Here is a 16,863-nt window from a genome sequence, read left to right on the forward strand (position 1 = left end):
TTGAAATAATTTTTTTATTATATCAAAGGAAATAAATTTTTAACATATTTTCTTTAATAAAAAATATTTGCACACCAAACTTAAATATTTCTAGATTTTAAAAATATACACCTACTATTTCAAACTATAATATGCAAATATAGAAATATTTTAGAATGCAACACCACGCCACTTTTGAAACTGATGAAGCATGTTTTTCCGATTTTTAGTGCGTTTATTCAGTTTATTCAGTATTTTGTATGCGTAAGTGAAGGATAAGACGAGTTCAATGTACGCGGCGATTCATTAAACCGATTCCGTTCATAAAAAAAAAACGCGAGAAAGCAAACTTGAAACTAGTAAAACTATTTTTTTCCTTTACTCAATGACCAAATATGAGCGCGTATAAAACAAATCCATTGATTTGTATCGAGATATACTATACATACATATATACATAGCAAACATGTTTAGGTATGTATATACTATAAAAGCAATGAAAACGGCATAAATCATATTTTTGGTATAATTGTGTAAACATTTTGAAATCTATAAGTTTTATGTATATATTTATAATAAATGGGTATATTTACATACATACATAGGTATACGGTGTTTTTTTTTGAACTATTAATTTTTTTCAATCCCGTCATGAAATATCCTTGGAAATACCCTAAAACAAATTTCCTGAAAATTTGATCCTTTAATATCAACATTAAGGAGAATACAGGACAATCGTTGTTTTTTATCTTTAAATTTCTATAGCTCAGCTCAGAGGCATTTTATGGCATCGCTTTGACTTTAGGAGAAAAAAATGTATGTATATGACAAACTTGTAGGAAATTTTATTTTCTACAAAAAAGGTCCGAGGTCAAAACCGCTATCATTAATACTTCTCGAGATATTCGGCATTAAGGCTTTATAGAATTTTCATAGATGGTATGTAATAAAAAATCTAAAATCGAAAAAAACTTCGGCTATACTATAGCTTTAATACCCTTCACAGGTGCATTTCTTGTGGCATAAAACCAATATCTGTTTCGGAGGTTATACCGTTGCTTCGAACCATTTATATCCAACATTCGAGATGATGTGTTATCAAAAAACAGGTATCCATTGAGCAATTGAGTTTGTTCAGTCAGTTTGATATCTAGCTATAAGCTATAGGGATGTGAAATTTTAGTTCTACATCTCACAAACAGACAGAGAGACGTTAAATCAGGGCAACTCGTCAGGCTCATCATTTATATACTTTATAGGGTAGGGTAGTTCAGGTTATAATGAAGACATAGTAGGACTAGAGAAAAAATAAAGTAATGGAAGTTTCAATATCCCAAATATAGCCTTGCTTTTTCTATATTTATTAATTATTCATTCGATTAAATGAAAAAAAGTATTAGAGCATGAATTTTATTACGACAGAAATACTGCAAAAGGAAGAATATGTATAATTTTAAGGGGGTACTCTAGTCTATAGGAATGAGTTTCAGGTAATTTTTAAAGTGTCGTAAAAAAGGCAATTACTACTTTTATTATAGAATAATGTCGCAATAGCTGGTTCTTTGGAAAAACTGGACGAATATCAATGAAAAACATTGTTCACGAAATCACGACTGAAGCTTAGAGTCCTGGATAGACTATATAGACTATGTCCTGACTAGTCTATAAAGAAGATAATCTAATACTATGCAAATTTTTCCAGTACAGTTTCGAGAAAAACGAGTTTTATGTTTCACGTAAAGTCGAATCAGTTTGAATGTCGGCTCAGCAATATACCTATTTATGTTTTCGAAAATTATTTGAATTTTGAAAAAACTCTTGTGGACACACCTATGCATAGCTAAACTTTGAAAATACATATATATTTTTTATTTGATTCTTAGACCAGTATTCTCCCTTGAGGGAGACTTGCATTAATGCAATAGACTAAATATGTGTGTTCTAAACCTAAATTGTGGGTACAACATCTAAAATTAATATTACACTTCATAGACTGCATTTGATTGCCGAAAAAGCTAAAGAAGACGTAGACAAGGTACGCTTTCCCCTGAAGGCAGACAGAAATATTATTCTTAAATTAAGGCATATTCAACCAAGCTTATATGTATATACATATATCCGCTATCCCTTAGCGACTCGAAAGTGTCATAAAGTTACGGCATATATTGTCGTTTTTGTTATTATGTTTGTAGTTTGCTATTTAAATTCTTAATGAGACATTCCATACTAAGTTTTTCAGGCGCTTTCGCTTTCTACGCTTCATTCAGCTATCCGAGCTGCATTCGTTTAGAAAGCTAAAAGAATTGAAAAATTTGATATGGCACAGCCATACTTGAAGAACTCTTTCTTTCATATAAGAATAATCAAATAAAAGAATAATATAGACTATAATTGTTTTCTTATTTCAGCTAATTTCTTCTTTTGCTTGTAAAAAGGTGTATTTAAACAGGTGCAAATATGGACTATCGATATTTATTCATTGCTTTCATTTTGAATGGTAAGTTTTTTGAAAAATAAGTTATTATTTATAGCAAATTAAATTAGAAYGACAGGCAAATTTTAAAAATATTATATTTTTTCATTATCGTCTTTGGAAGGCTGAAAGCTCATTTGAACAGAAAAAATTGGCAAAATATATGTATATTCATAATCAATTAAAAGTATATATTTAAGTACTTACCGGAAGACCCATAATATTAATAATAAATTATCTTGTTGAAGTGATATCTGAAAAGCAAAAATTTAAAAAAAAAATTACAAAAATCATATTAATTAAAAAATGAAATACAATATACATTGTGACAAAAACTCGCCCGAATTTTGTAATTAAAAAATATATAAAAATATCGATCATAGATTTTTCTCAAATTTTGTATTTCTAACGAAATTTTATGTGCGAAATCGGTGCGAATGTTGGAAAAGGCTATGATTCAGTTTTATCAAAAACCCAAGCCTACAAGTGGTACAAAGCCTTCAAAGACGGTCGAGAGATCGKTGAAGATATGCCCCGTTCTGGACGATCTTCGACCTTTTCAACGGGTGAAAATATTTAAAAAAGTGAAAAATATAGTGCTTGAAAATCGGCAGGCAAGCATTAGAGAGATGACAAGAGAGTTCAACATCTCTCGCGAATTCGTTCGAATGATTTTGGTGGATATTTTGGGTATGAAAGGCATTATTGTTCGACACGTTCTGTTAAAGGCGATTTTTTTGAAAAGAAATACGATTGTGACTGAATTTAAAGCCAAAAACGCAATGAGTGCCATCGATCAACCACCATATTTACTMGATTTGGTTCGGTGTGATTTTTTTCTTGTTCCCCAAACTGAAATTGGCGCTCCGTGGAATCCGTTTTCAATCGATCGAAGAGATAAAACAAAATTCGCTGAAGGMMATCCCAAGAAGTGSTTATGAAAAGTGTTTCGAGGACTGRAAAAATCATTGGCATAAGTTTACATCTGGTGAGGATTWCTTTGAAGGTGAAAAAAAACTGATAAATAATTAAATAGTTTGCGTTTAATTTACAATTTCCGGGTACTTTGTCGCAATGTATGTATGTATTTATGTAAAAGAATAGCAAAAGTTTAGTAATTTCAGCTAAAAATTGCCTAGAAATTGAATTCATCATCTTCAACATTGTTTTTGCTATTTTGATTCAAACTTAAAAACTCAACCGAGCTTAACTTTTTTGCTTCATATGAGTTTCGTGAGTTGAGCGAGGGTTCTTTTGCTGTTCGATAACGGCACTTTTCTTTCTTATACTTGTATGGTSTAAAATGCCTTAAATAAGAACTTGCTTTAAGTGTATTAAGTGATTTTTATTATTTAGTTTGTACTTCTATAAACAAAAAAACCAATTTAAATTTTACAGTTAATCCTATCCTATCGGATGGTGGTATAGATCCCTACATTACACAAACTGTTTATGGATTTCTGGATTTTACAACAACGATAGGCAATACTGTAATGGTATTTTCACCACAAAGTGCTCCTCCACCAATCGGTATGTATGATAAATGATATAAAATGGAGATACAAAATAAGTTGAAGCTTTAATGAATTGCTGGAATATTATGTAATAGTATTTAATGATAAACATTTTTAATTAGAAAACCGTGTCTAACTGCTTAAGCTAACTTTTCATTCATCTAAGCTGCGTAAAAGGTTTTTTGGAAAACATTTTAACCTCAATRTATGTATGTGCATATCAAATTTGACTCGGACTAAATGAGCCATGAGCCTCTGCGCACGCAAACCTAATCGAGAAACATTTTTATTCAMCATTCGTACACATTTTTTAATTTCGTGTGAATTTTGATACGCATGCGTGGCACAAAACATTCAGCGAAGGTCGTGAAGTCATCGAAAACTTGCGAGGCGGCCATCCATACCTCTGTTAATCATGATAACATCGAACTAGTTAAAGAAAGAATTKTATAAAATTGTGTTATATCAGAGATATAGCAAAGGAACTTAACATCTCTTAAAAAAGACGTCAAAAAGAGGTCGTAAAACAGATGCTCCTCAATGTAGCTGAGGATCCTACGTAGTCACTGGTGACGAAACATAGRTGAAACTCGTAAACCCATGTCTCATCGGCAGTTATAATGCTTTCTATGCATGTGGTATTGGAATTCGTACGATCAAGCATGTCTACAGACACCTTTATACGGTACTCTTTTCGAAAAAAATTCAGTTTTATCCGGACGAGGAAAGCAAGAACGCGTTTCATACCCAAAATATCCACAAAAATCATTCCAACGGACTCGCGAGAGAGGTCGAGCTCTTTTGCTATCTCTCTAACAATTGCCTGACGATTTTCAAACACCATATCTCTCACATTTCTAATGAAAAGATCGAAGATGGTCTAGAACAAGGCATGACTTCAAGGATCTCTCGACCGTCTTTGAAGGCTTAGTACCACTCGTAGGCTTGTATTTTTGATAAAAGAAAACTGAATCACAGCTGGCATAGTAATTAAGGAAYGTCCTACCAACTTAGCCAAATACATTTTTTTTWAATATATTAACCCGGGTTCTTTGTCACAATGTATATTGGCAATCAGAAGCCTTTTTTGAAGATGTTAGTAAGGATTTGTAGAAATATGACTATAGTCCGAGTCAAGTTTGATTTATAAATGGTCTAAAATGTCTACGACTTCAGTACAAGTACAAAAGTTTAAGCTTCAACTAATAAATATGTCATTTTAATTAAGTTAATTCCAAAATTATTTAATAAAATCTATCTTATAGTTAAAATCGAATTACCAACCAACATAATAGAAACCAAACCGCTTGTTACAAAACCTACGGAGGACGAAACTATTAAACCAACCAAACCAACGAACTCTGATAAGTTACCGACCAATAAACCTGTGGAGAAGAGTTCAAAAACGACTATTGTTGAGGCTCAAAAGAATAAACCAGTGGAGGAGAGTTCTAAATCGACTATTGTTGAAGCTCAAAAGAATAAAAACCACAACAACAATAGTAATGTGAAGATAGTAACGAGTAGCTCGGTAGTGGTTACAGCACAAACGTCGCCGGAGCCCGTCGAAGAGCAACCCGCTCTACAAATAGAAAACAATRTTTTTGAATATGATTTGCTCTCACGTCAACCAGCCGAATATGCCGAAGAAACGTATCGTGTCATAAACAATAAAGCTACAGATAAACCACGAAACAGACTTAATCAACGTCGAACTTACGATGTGTCATCGGAAGCGACTATTGTACACGAAGTAACAACGGCGAATCGTTTAAAACCGAGCCAAGCCGTGGAGAACAAACCGCATACGCCTAGTGGACCCAAAGGCAAAAAACCGAAGATAAGAACAACTGCACCGTTACGTGTTTTGAAGACTACAACACCTTCATTATCCAAACCAGCGCCACAGGAGCAGAAAAATAATCGCATTTCCGGTTCGAATCGTCACAATGGCAAAGGCAACCGAGCCAATAATCACGAACAAGAGCATGTAACAATCACCGAATCTGTGGTTGAATCGTCACAAGTTACACAGAGTCATAAAAAGAGTTCGTCACGTAGTAAGCCAAAAAGGTAAGTGCAATACAAAACTTATTGAGATGGACATTTTTTGAATTTGGTTTAATTGCAGGAAAAGCAAAAATAATCGGTCATCGGCGAACGCGCATAAAAGTAGTGCGGTTGTGTTGGCTTCCTCTGCCGAGCCGGGACGCAAAACATTCCGCAACAAAGTACGACCCTCAAATGTAGAGTCGCAAGCTTCGACTAGCGTCTACATGTTCAAATTGAATCGTACACCTGGTAGATGGCAGTACACAACAACGCCGAAACCACGTGTAGCAATACGTAAGAATCCGGAGGGCAACACCACTAAATCCGTAGACGCTTTTGCTGGCAATCCCAGCTTAAACGTAATATCCGACAATGGTGATCTGGAATCGTCGGGCTCACAAAACGGTGCTGTTGTCAATAATATAGATCAAGGTGGCAATTATCAACATCTAGTTGAGACCTTGAATGTGGAAATATCAACACCAGCAAATTTTAAGGATACGTACTATGAGTTGGCGACCATTAAAACACCGTACGCTTTTCAGGTAAATGCCACAATCAGCCTAAAGTTCATACTTTACTAATTGATTTATAAAAAATTGTTTTCTCAGGTCGGTGGTTTGAAGAAGACCCGTTTCATAACAGTCACCTCAACGATAGAGAAAACGCTGACGCCCGACCCAACCGAAGTACAAATACCAGATGGTCCGCTAACTGAAAACATTTTGGCACCATCATCACGGGAAGTCAACCTTCTACGTGATACCCATGTCACAACATTGAAACCCCTACACATTACCGAAATTGCCGAGACGCCAAATTTGGAAACAGTGGTGGATTCATTTAGTACAACTACGAAGAAATTGCGCACACAAGTCTTACCAATTGTCTTTGATGTCAATAATGAGACATCATATGTCACACTCACACAAACTTACGACATCACAAGCCTTATAACGGTAACGAAAACACTATCCCCACTGGAAACTGATCTGCCGCTAAGGAGCTTTACCGACTTTGGTGCTAATCTGGATGAGGCGGGCTCCGAAATAAATCTAGAATTGGAATTCGGTGATGAAGATAATGCGGAAAACACAAAGGACGATAAATCGTATCGCCCCAAATTGTCAGATATAGCTGATCTCTTTGGCAAGTCATCGAATCTAACGGCTGAGGAATTACAAAGATTGGCATTGTGGAAATTGCAAAGCAATTCACAACAATTCTCCTCACTACTAATGCCCAGCATACCGCATTACACGCCGGAGAGCACACTACCATTCCCGCCCATTACACCGTCCATAAATCCATTCCTGCTACCTTTGCAGCAATTCCAGACGATAACCTCCAGTATTGTGCATGAGACGATCGCAACACAGACGAATAGTAAAGTCTTAAAATTAACCTTTGGCGCACGTACGGCATACACGACSATTTTCTCGAGTGAAGTTGTGCCGACACGTGCGACCAGCTACATCACCACATCCATACCCGTGCAGCCAACGCCACCGGCATTCCCAGGCTACTTTCCACCACCATATCCACAATATTATCTCGGTTAAGTTTAGTTATACAAAGTTTGTGAGTTCGAAAGCGCGCTCTCGTTCTTTTTTGTGTATATATATACTAGTGTTAGCATCATTCTTTTGTTTTCATTTGGTCCTTTATAAAAATCCTATCAAATACTCGTCCATTTTTTACTTCACAAACAACAAATCGAACTTAGAACATATGAGATTCAATGTTATTGTATTAAATTTTTTGCCTAGTTTCATTCATTTCGTTTCATATTAAAAATTTTAACAAAATTACAATGAAGAAGTTTTTTTGATTTTCTTAAATAATGGTTATCTTCTTATGATTTCATGGTTGACTAGTCGAATTTTCATCATTTGATCAAATGAATGTGAGAAAGAAAAAAGGCAGAGATTTACTCCTCCTTAACATCTATACCAGAGACACCCAACGACTTCCTAAAGAAATGGATCTCACTACGCTTTTCTATCAGAATGGGAATCATGCTGACTAATTGAGCTCCTTTGGACCGTGGAGATCCTCCGTTGGCCACTTTGGTTGGACTCAATGTCAGCATGAGTCAGCAGGATAAGGAGCAACCCTGTTGCAAGTCGTAGTATAAACTTGTCGTCACTGGCGCAACGCCTTGCAACAGGTTAGATCTACGAAATAACAGCCCTTGGCTGGATAAAATCCGCTTTAATTCCGGTGCGTAGAACCGACTGTTGCGGAAATTGATTTCACCACCCTCATTTGCTCCTCTATTATTTTCCACCAGTGATCTACACCTGCGGCCACAGGCTCGAGGTTGAGCACAATAAAATTTGGATCGGACTGCAAGTTCGGTGCGCAACGAAAATTTAAGCAGGATTACACAACTCATACTTTTATAYCCTGAACGATTCATATCAAGTTCTTGTATAAAGAACTTCTTCATTGGACAAGCAGTCGTAGCGAGGATTTTGCAAGAATCATGCCGCGACAACAACAATAACAGTATTTTGTAATCCTCGCAACGAWAGTCAGTGAAGCGTTTAAACACATATCTACATATTTATATTTATAACGTTTGATTTAAATATTTTTTAGGTTAAGGAGAATGCAAATATGTACAAGTACGTTTTTAAGCTATTAAAAAAGTTGTTTAGCGCAAAAAAAAATCATAATTAAGCAGCTCAGCGCACATAAGCAATTACGAAGTAGTTTTTCTCACAATTTGCTTACGCAATTGTTTAATAACAAAAAATGCCATTTCCATTCGTACACAGCGAGATACATACATGTATTTACATATGTCTGTAGATACCCAATAAATTGTACGGGRACATAAATTGTTTACTCATAACAAAAACCAGTTTACTCATACTTCTTTGAAGAATTTCATTTAGTTAACAAATAATTACACAAATACAATAAAAATAACAACAACTTAAAACACAAAATGTACGATTTACAGCAAAATTATGATAAGTTTACATATGTATGGTATCATCTACTATACTCCTATGATAGGCGTGATTTCGAATAACATTGCAATTGCACATCAACAGGCTGCTAAGAGCCCAGTACACATATGTATGTATGTTTCTATGCATGTATGTATGTATGTATTTATGTGTGCGGATATTTAAATCCGCTTAAATGGTGGTTCAACTATAACTACTCGACCAGCGGTCAAATTACCATTGATTGTTCTAATATTTGATTACTTTTTGTTTTTGCTTTTTTTTTAGTTTTAGTCAAATGCAAATTCGTACGCTTTATTTTATTTTTTTTTTTATTCTGTTATATACCAACGTTGGGCCCATACACATACATAGTATTGCGTCACAAAAGCGAGCGCATAATTAATTAACACTTTGATATGCCCATTTCTAATGTACTCGTCTGTTTGTATTGTATGTAGGTAAGGATTTAGGTGTCTACGTAAGCATTGGCAAGTCAAATGTTTGGATTTACTAGAACGCTAATGCTTTATGTTTGCCATTTATGCGCTTCACACTTTTCAGTCGATTTATCCATACATTTTACCTGCTTTGCGCCATTTGTGCAATAATAGTTTACTCCTTTTTTTTTTTGTTATATTCTCTAATATAGCATGTACGTATGTATGCATATATGCATATATGCATGTATGTWTGTTTGTTAGATCTTAGTACTTTCTGGTTTATTTTACTCCCGAGTAACAGTAGTTAAAAGTATATCAAACGAATCATTATCATCATGAAAAAATAGTCTACAAAATGTTACACATTATAATAAAAAAAGCGTTTGTTTAATAAACTGAAATACGAGTTGGAGTTGGAGTTGGAGCTGGTGCTTTTTCTTCTTCTGTTGCTGCGGTTTCTGCTTATACTGCTCCCCCAYCATCAACGTCATCATCTGCAAATATCCTGTATGTCCGTTATATATTTGCTAGTTGGATCCATTTGAAACTTTGGAAATTGGATTGCTACCCGTTAATATGTACAAAGATTTATTTCCATCACGTTCGCTGCCATAGATTTTCCCTGCTTTTCTTGCCATAGAGCCTAAAAGCTCTTGTGATTTTTTATGAGCCGACCGCAAGGAGAAAGCCCACTCTTTTAAGCCGATTTCATCCTACAATAACAAGTTAGTGGAAATTATATATTCAAATACTAGCTCTACATGTATATTGGGTAGTCGAAAAGGACTTTTCGTTTTTGTCAATGGCAAAAAGTGGTCGACCAAAATGATACATATTTGTTTATTTATTTATTAGTACAAATACAAAAAAAAAAAATAAGTTGAAGTGTGATTAGAAATACGAAAAGACTTTTACGACTACCCAATATTTGTGTATGTGTATATACTCACTGAATTTGTAAGAATTATACGTCCATCGCGAGATCCGTCGTTAACTCGTATTTGTATGCATTGTTCGCCTTTGTAATGTATGAAATCGGAGGAAATGTCCTCGATTTGGTCCATAAAGATCAACTCTGGCTTATTGCTACCACTCTCTGAGTGCATCTCCAATCTTTGAAATATAATATATATGCGTTCATATAACGGTATAAATAATGGTTAAATATTAGCAAATGCGCTTGCGCTTACCGATTTGGATAAAGTTTAGCGTATTTGGTTTGCCAGAGCGAAGCGAAAGAGCCGCCCAATTTTTTTATATAACCATGTAAAATGCAGTCCGACTCCTTTTCGTCCGCATCGAAATGCTGCTTTTGTTTGGCTTTTTTCTTTTGCTCAATTTTATCTGTTTCAATGTTAACACTTTCGAATACTGTTTCGGCGATTTCCTGTTGCCACCTGCAGACAACACCAAATTATCATACAGTTTATTTATAGATTTTATGAATGACTTTGTGTATTTATTTACCTTTCGGAAATTGTAAGTGGAAAGAATTTGTATAGCTCTTGATCGCTATCTGTTAGTTTAATGCCTTTCGTATCCTCCTCATCGAAGGAGCCAATGTCAAAAGCATCAGCGGCATTTACCTCGCCTCTCGGTGGTATTAATGGCGGTGTATATTTTTGAACATAAACTTGGTGCCAATCGATACCTGAGAAGAATGGATGCATCTTCACTTCATCCGCACTATATTTTTTTCAATTTTTTTTTCGAAATATATAAATTGTATATTAGCATTAATGTTAAGAACTTGAATATATTTAGGATTCACTTACCCATTACCCATGCACCCCAGTCGCTTGTCAACCTCACGCTGTAGCAAGGAATCCAAAAGGCTTCTTAGTTCCGGCGTAAAGCAGTCGGGCAATTCAACGTTCTATAAAAAATATGAAATATATATAAAAAATTACGGTTTTTTTTAACAAGATTGCACTGATTTAAGCAAAAATTTATATATTGGATAGTCGAAAAAGTTGTTTGGTATTTTTGAAATAGCTTTAAACTGACGGAATAATGCCTCTAGCGGAAAAATGGCAATAAGTGGTCGAACAAAATGTTATAAATGTTAATTTAAAAATTAAATTAAATTAAAAAATTAGATGAAGTTTGATTAGAAGTAAGAAAAGACTTTTTCGACTACCCAATATAATTCAGTATTTTAATTTGCACATCGTTCGCATGACAGTCGGTTCTAAGGTTGCCTGCAGAGTGGACGCTGAAAGCCTAGCCGAAAGTAAATTCARGTGTTGCCTAAATTACTGCAGGAATGTTTTCTGACGCTACAACAAAAACAACAGCAACAGACAATTCAAACTCACCATAGTCAAGGTCATTCGATCAATTTCGTGTTTATCTTTTGTTTTGTGCTGTCTAAACGGTGAATGACCCTTAAGCAATTTGTACAGCATACAGCCGAAACTGAACCAATCGGCACACGAGTCATAGGCAGTGCCTTTCGAAAGCACCTCTGGCGCCATATAGCCGTGTGTGCCCACCGAGGCGTGTGGTTTTTTGCGCGAAAAATCACATGCCAAACCCAGATCCGATATACGAATATGTCCATTTTCATCGAGTAAAATGTTTGCAGGTTTTAAGTCTCTGTAGACAATAAAGCGTTTGTGCATGTGTTCCAAGCCCAAAATTACCTACAATGAAAGTGCGTGAGCATAACATTATAAAAAGTGAATTAAATTGAGCACAGTACCTCAGCGGCGTAGAACTTCATCTCATCCTCATTGAACACACCGTGCTGTGAAAGATGGTAATGTAAATCGCCGCCATTCATTAAATCAAGTATGAAGCACAGCTTGTCGGGTGTATGAAATGCATAGGTCATGCAAACAATGAAAGGGCAATCCATCTGAAAACCAAAACAGTAAAATAATGAATATGTAAGAATTAAAAAAATGTAATTTTATGCAACACTCACCCCTGTGCTCACTGCTTGCAACATAGTTCGCTCGTTTAACGCCAGCATTTCACCTTGTTTCATTTTGATGCGTTTCTTGTCCAAACATTTCATGGCATACATTTTGCCAGTGTCGGCTTTTCGACAGCCGTACACTTCGCCAAAGCCACCGCGTCCGATAATACGGTGTACACTGAAGTCGTTCATGGTCAACTATACATGAAAATCGACAACATATTAATATTATGTACGAAAATTAGTATACAAAAGTAAGGAGGTACCTGTATGTTAAGCTCCAAGTTCTTCCACTGGCAAAATCGTGTGAATTTGTCGCTATAACGATAAACTTTAGATACTGCACATGCCAAATTTTAGTAAATAAATGTYAGCTTACCTCTCTAAGAACTTTTTGAACGGCTTTCCTTTTAGGTGATTGAAGATCTCCTCGATATAAGGCTGCAAATTGAATTACAATGAAACCATACAAMTTTTAAGAGAAATATGTGCAGTATAAATTATTACCTCAAATAAATTAACGGGAACTTCATTTTTTAAAAGATATTTCTGTACACTGGCTACAGCTTCTTTGGAATATTCCTGTAAATATTTGTATCAGTATTTAAGTTAAAAATAAAACAATTTAAAGTTGCAACTTACGTATGTGTGAGAGAGCATTTCTTCCATAATAAAATTGTCATATATTTCTCGTGCTAATTCTTTGCGCTCTTCGTAGCTTTCCGTTTTCTCAAAATTTTTTATCTGYAAAAATAGTAGTGGAAAATAGTTTTTAAAAAAATATTTATATAATCTAATATTTATTTAAATATCTTATTAGGGGATTACATTTGTTTACGAGTTTCAAAAAATCGATTTTTTATTGTTTCATTAAATTCTAAAACATCTTTCGAATATTGTCCTAAATTTTCAAGTTGATCCGAGTAACCGAGTAATAGTTTCGGAGATACAGCATTGACAACTTGTGCGCTTGAGCCTAGCTCGTCGTCTTCAAACTCGTTTTTCTCGTCAAGACTTCTCGAGAACTACTGAACCGATCTTCATGAAATTTTAAAGAGGTCATCAAAGGGGCAGATCTTTTTTCCGAGGGGGTCATCGGAAATGGCGTCGTAATGGCCGAGTTTGAAATATTTTCTCTCAAAAATTTMACTAATATTGTACAGATCGGATCACTATAGCATATACATAGCTATCATAAAAACTTATGTGGAAACTTTTTTATTTGTGAAGGGAATTATTGCTTTTATGCTGCCGAAGTTAACTTTTTTCTTATTTTTTATATATATAATATTATACCACTTTTTACAATAAAAMATAAATAACAAAATGTTAAGTCTTCTTAACCAACCTGTTCATAAAATTTTAGCTGCTGTATTGGTTCTTCGGAGTCATTTTCGCAAAAGTCTTTGAAGAGCAAGTATCCTAGAGCACAAAAACACAGTAATCTAAATATATTGAACATATAAATCATAATTGTAGTGCTTACCTAGTATTTGATTGAATATTTTATGGAAATTCAATTCGCTCTCCTTTTCCAAATACTTATACATAACGCTGCGAACACTATTTAACATAATTATATGAAGATTAATACAAACTAATACAATTAAATTCATTAAAATTTATTTTTATAGTAACATACCACCTTGAAACTCAGTCACTGTTTTAGCAATGGCTCATTAGCAATCATACACACACAAAAACTTAGGATGAATGCAAAAATAAAATGAAAATTAATTTTTAAGTAGTATGATGGTGTATTAATACGGTTTAAAATCGTAAAGATATCAATTAAATTTTTGAAAAAAGTTGTTACATTTTCCATTACCGTTTAATTTTAACATCAATCTGCTTACGAATATAACATAAAAATTCAGAAAAATAAATGGACTAAAAGCAGGAAATAAACAAAGAGGCATAACATTTTTTTAAGCATTTATTACAGTTTATATAAAATATAACTTAGCATAATAAACAATAATTTTTTTATGCCGACATACATGMATACATTCTCATAATGGTTTATATATGGTATGTGTTTGTAAATGAAACGTCTTCAGAACTYCAGCAATCGTAACGTACATACATATATATTAAACACTTTAAAGAATTCCTTATCTGACAAACATACAAAAATACATATTTGTGATAATGTGTATAAATGAAAGTCCATAAAGCATTACAAACAAAGCAATTAAGTACAACTATTTACAAATATACACATATAGTGATAAGCCACAAAAGTGCATCCAATTATGTAATACAATCATATGTATTGTACATAGATACAATTTTGATTATGTGCGAGAATTTATTGAACCCTATACCGATAACGACAATACCGCTTTTATGTATATCCTTTACTATATCAAAAAATATCAGATGTATACATATGTACATACATATATGCGCATTAAACCCTTTGATCATGATTCAAACCTCATATATTCTTATTACTTAAAACGTACACCACAGAAGCATGACCTATACAACAAGGACATGATCGTACTACGAATATGGTAAGGAGGAGGAGTAAGTATGGTTTTAAATTTGTGTTTGCATTTTTTAAAAATTGAAATTTCAAAAACCCCTCTCGGAGTTGCTTGGAAAAACCTATTATCTTTACGATTGAACCTTGATATTTCGGTTTCGTATGACACAACACCATTATGAATGGCAYCGTAATCCTTTTTCCTAAACATGTACGAATAATTGCGGCCATTACYGTAATTTCTTATATTTCTTCGTACAAATTTACATAATCGAATTTGTTAGTTTAATGTATGATTGATTTTAATAAAGAGAAACGTGCCTGTTTTTGCAYGAATTATACCTTATTCCCACTTATGTAAATAAACTTTTTTCCATAGTGAATTATGATGAAGCTGCTATTTTCGTAAACAGGAGTGCGCTTTCATATCCATTGTAATAGTGTCTATAGATATACATATGTATCCATATACATATATGCCATTTATCCCTTGTAAAATCCAAATATATACATTCAAACATACATATACTCGTATTTAAATATGTAATATGTATTATCAGTGGCGAAGTGAAAATATTTTGTTATGAATGCAGCAGCTAAATGCAACAACAYTGATTATATGAACTTGATACTCGCATAAATTGAGACCACCTACGACACACTGTGTGAGTACGGGACATAGAAGTGTGTGTTATGTTTTTGGGATATAAATATATATGTATGTATATAAAAAAATATGTTTGGATTTGCAGTAACTTCAAGTATTTGTACATATTTATACACACTTGTATATACATAGATTTTTGCATTTTTATCAATTTGTGCATCATGAACTTCTGAAGTTTTTGATTATCAACTACTATACAATTGTATATGTAGCTCGTTTTTTTTTTTCGAAAATGCCTACACCAGCTGTATGCAAAATTTTGCAAAAATAAATGTAAAACACGTACGTGTATACATATGCTATACAAAACAGAGATAGTGGATACTTTGATTGCTAAATAGCAATACAAAATGAGCACACAAAATATATACCCACATGTATAATGAAATGAAATAAAGTGTATACAATTGAAATTTTCGATTAGTTAGTCAGCAAAATCACTTACATACATACTACATACAGACATACGTACATTTCTGCGTATTTTGTTGTGCAGTAAATGTTGAGGAATGGAAATAAAATAAATAAAAAGGAATTTAAATGTGGCTGCCTGTGTGCTTTGCATGCTGAATTGGGCGTATTTTGGGGGAATACTACCTGCACTAACTTACAGTCATTCATATAACCCAAATGAATACCTATGTATACACACATAAACACTTACCTGGGGTCAGGCAAAACAAGCCTTTTGCTAGCTCTTGCTGCTGGTGTGCATTTGGATTTCTCCATGGCCATCAGATAGCTGACATCCGCCAGCACAGCTTCCAAATCCGCCATGTTTGTGCGTGTTTGGTATTCTTTCCTTCGTTCAGGTGTACTATATATTAATCCACTTGCTATAAATTCCTTTTCACTTTCTTCTCAGTCCCGATTCAAAAATTACGAATACGAACACAACACAACGTACCTATCGAAAAGGTACCGACGACGATGATCTCCCAACAAATGAAAGAAGACGTTGCATTTCTTTACATGTTTGCCAATTATTTGATTTTTTTATTACACTTCATATATATATCATATGTATTTGATTTTGCACTTATCAGAAAATTTCATAGACTATTGTAAATCACTAATATTTGTTGCAAATTAATTTCAAATTATACAGCACACTCAATTGACAAAAAGAAAATATATGTATTTATGTTTTAAACAGCTAATGTGTATCAATACAATACATCCAATCAGAATGAGATACTAACTTCGCAATGTATCAAGTTGAGAACGTCTAAATATGTAGCAATGGCATTCGTGGTGAGCGCATGTCAAATTTAGGGTTGCATGAAATGTTGAATTTTGTTAATTTTTATTGGACCTAGCTAAGGGTTAACGCAAAGAAATTTCTTTTTATTATTAATTTT

General features: G+C 33.9%; 2 protein-coding genes across 3 annotated transcripts in view; one reads left to right on the top strand and one right to left on the bottom strand.

The window, feature by feature from the left end:
- Positions 1-7,829, top strand: part of LOC108968880 (probable serine/threonine-protein kinase nek3) — a 21,465-nt gene extending 13,636 nt beyond the window's left edge. For both annotated transcript variants that reach the window (XM_018933197.1, XM_018933196.1), the window contains exons 2-6: positions 2,388-2,476; positions 3,851-3,982; positions 5,232-6,039; positions 6,098-6,563; positions 6,630-7,829. In XM_018933197.1, the coding sequence (XP_018788742.1) occupies positions 2,437-2,476; positions 3,851-3,982; positions 5,232-6,039; positions 6,098-6,563; positions 6,630-7,580 (2,397 nt within the window). In that variant the 5' untranslated portion in view covers positions 2,388-2,436 and the 3' untranslated portion in view covers positions 7,581-7,829. The remainder of the gene's footprint in view (positions 1-2,387; positions 2,477-3,850; positions 3,983-5,231; positions 6,040-6,097; positions 6,564-6,629) is intronic.
- Positions 7,830-8,888: 1,059 nt separating this feature from the next.
- On the bottom strand, positions 8,889-16,690 carry LOC108968881 (G protein-coupled receptor kinase 1). Its single transcript, XM_018933199.1, has 15 exons — positions 16,167-16,690; positions 13,831-13,907; positions 13,693-13,766; positions 12,987-13,088; positions 12,852-12,926; positions 12,724-12,785; positions 12,611-12,662; positions 12,351-12,542; positions 12,126-12,281; positions 11,740-12,066; positions 11,197-11,297; positions 10,889-11,107; positions 10,612-10,818; positions 10,372-10,534; positions 8,889-10,134 (listed from the first exon to the last, which is right to left on the bottom strand). The coding sequence occupies exons 1-15, from the start codon at positions 16,277-16,279 to the stop codon at positions 9,949-9,951; spliced, it is 2,106 nt and encodes a 701-aa protein (XP_018788744.1). The 5' UTR covers positions 16,280-16,690; the 3' UTR covers positions 8,889-9,948.
- Between the last annotated feature and the right edge of the window lie 173 nt (positions 16,691-16,863).

Source organism: Bactrocera latifrons, unplaced genomic scaffold (genome assembly GCF_001853355.1).
Source record: "Bactrocera latifrons isolate USDA-ARS-PBARC rearing strain unplaced genomic scaffold, ASM185335v1 scaffold_230, whole genome shotgun sequence".
Classification (NCBI taxonomy): Eukaryota; Metazoa; Arthropoda; class Insecta; order Diptera; family Tephritidae; genus Bactrocera; species Bactrocera latifrons.

Coding starts and splice junctions, on each gene's coding strand:
- LOC108968881 (XM_018933199.1), bottom strand. CDS start 16,279: ATGGCGGATTTGGAAGCTGTGCTGGCGGATGTCAGCTATCTGATGGCC. Junction 12,927..12,986: donor AAATGCTCTCTCACACATAC/GTAAGTTGCAAC, acceptor AAATATTTACAG/GAATATTCCAAAGAAGCTGT. Junction 12,543..12,610: donor ACTTGGAGCTTAACATACAG/GTACCTCCTTAC, acceptor TTTCATGTATAG/TTGACCATGAACGACTTCAG.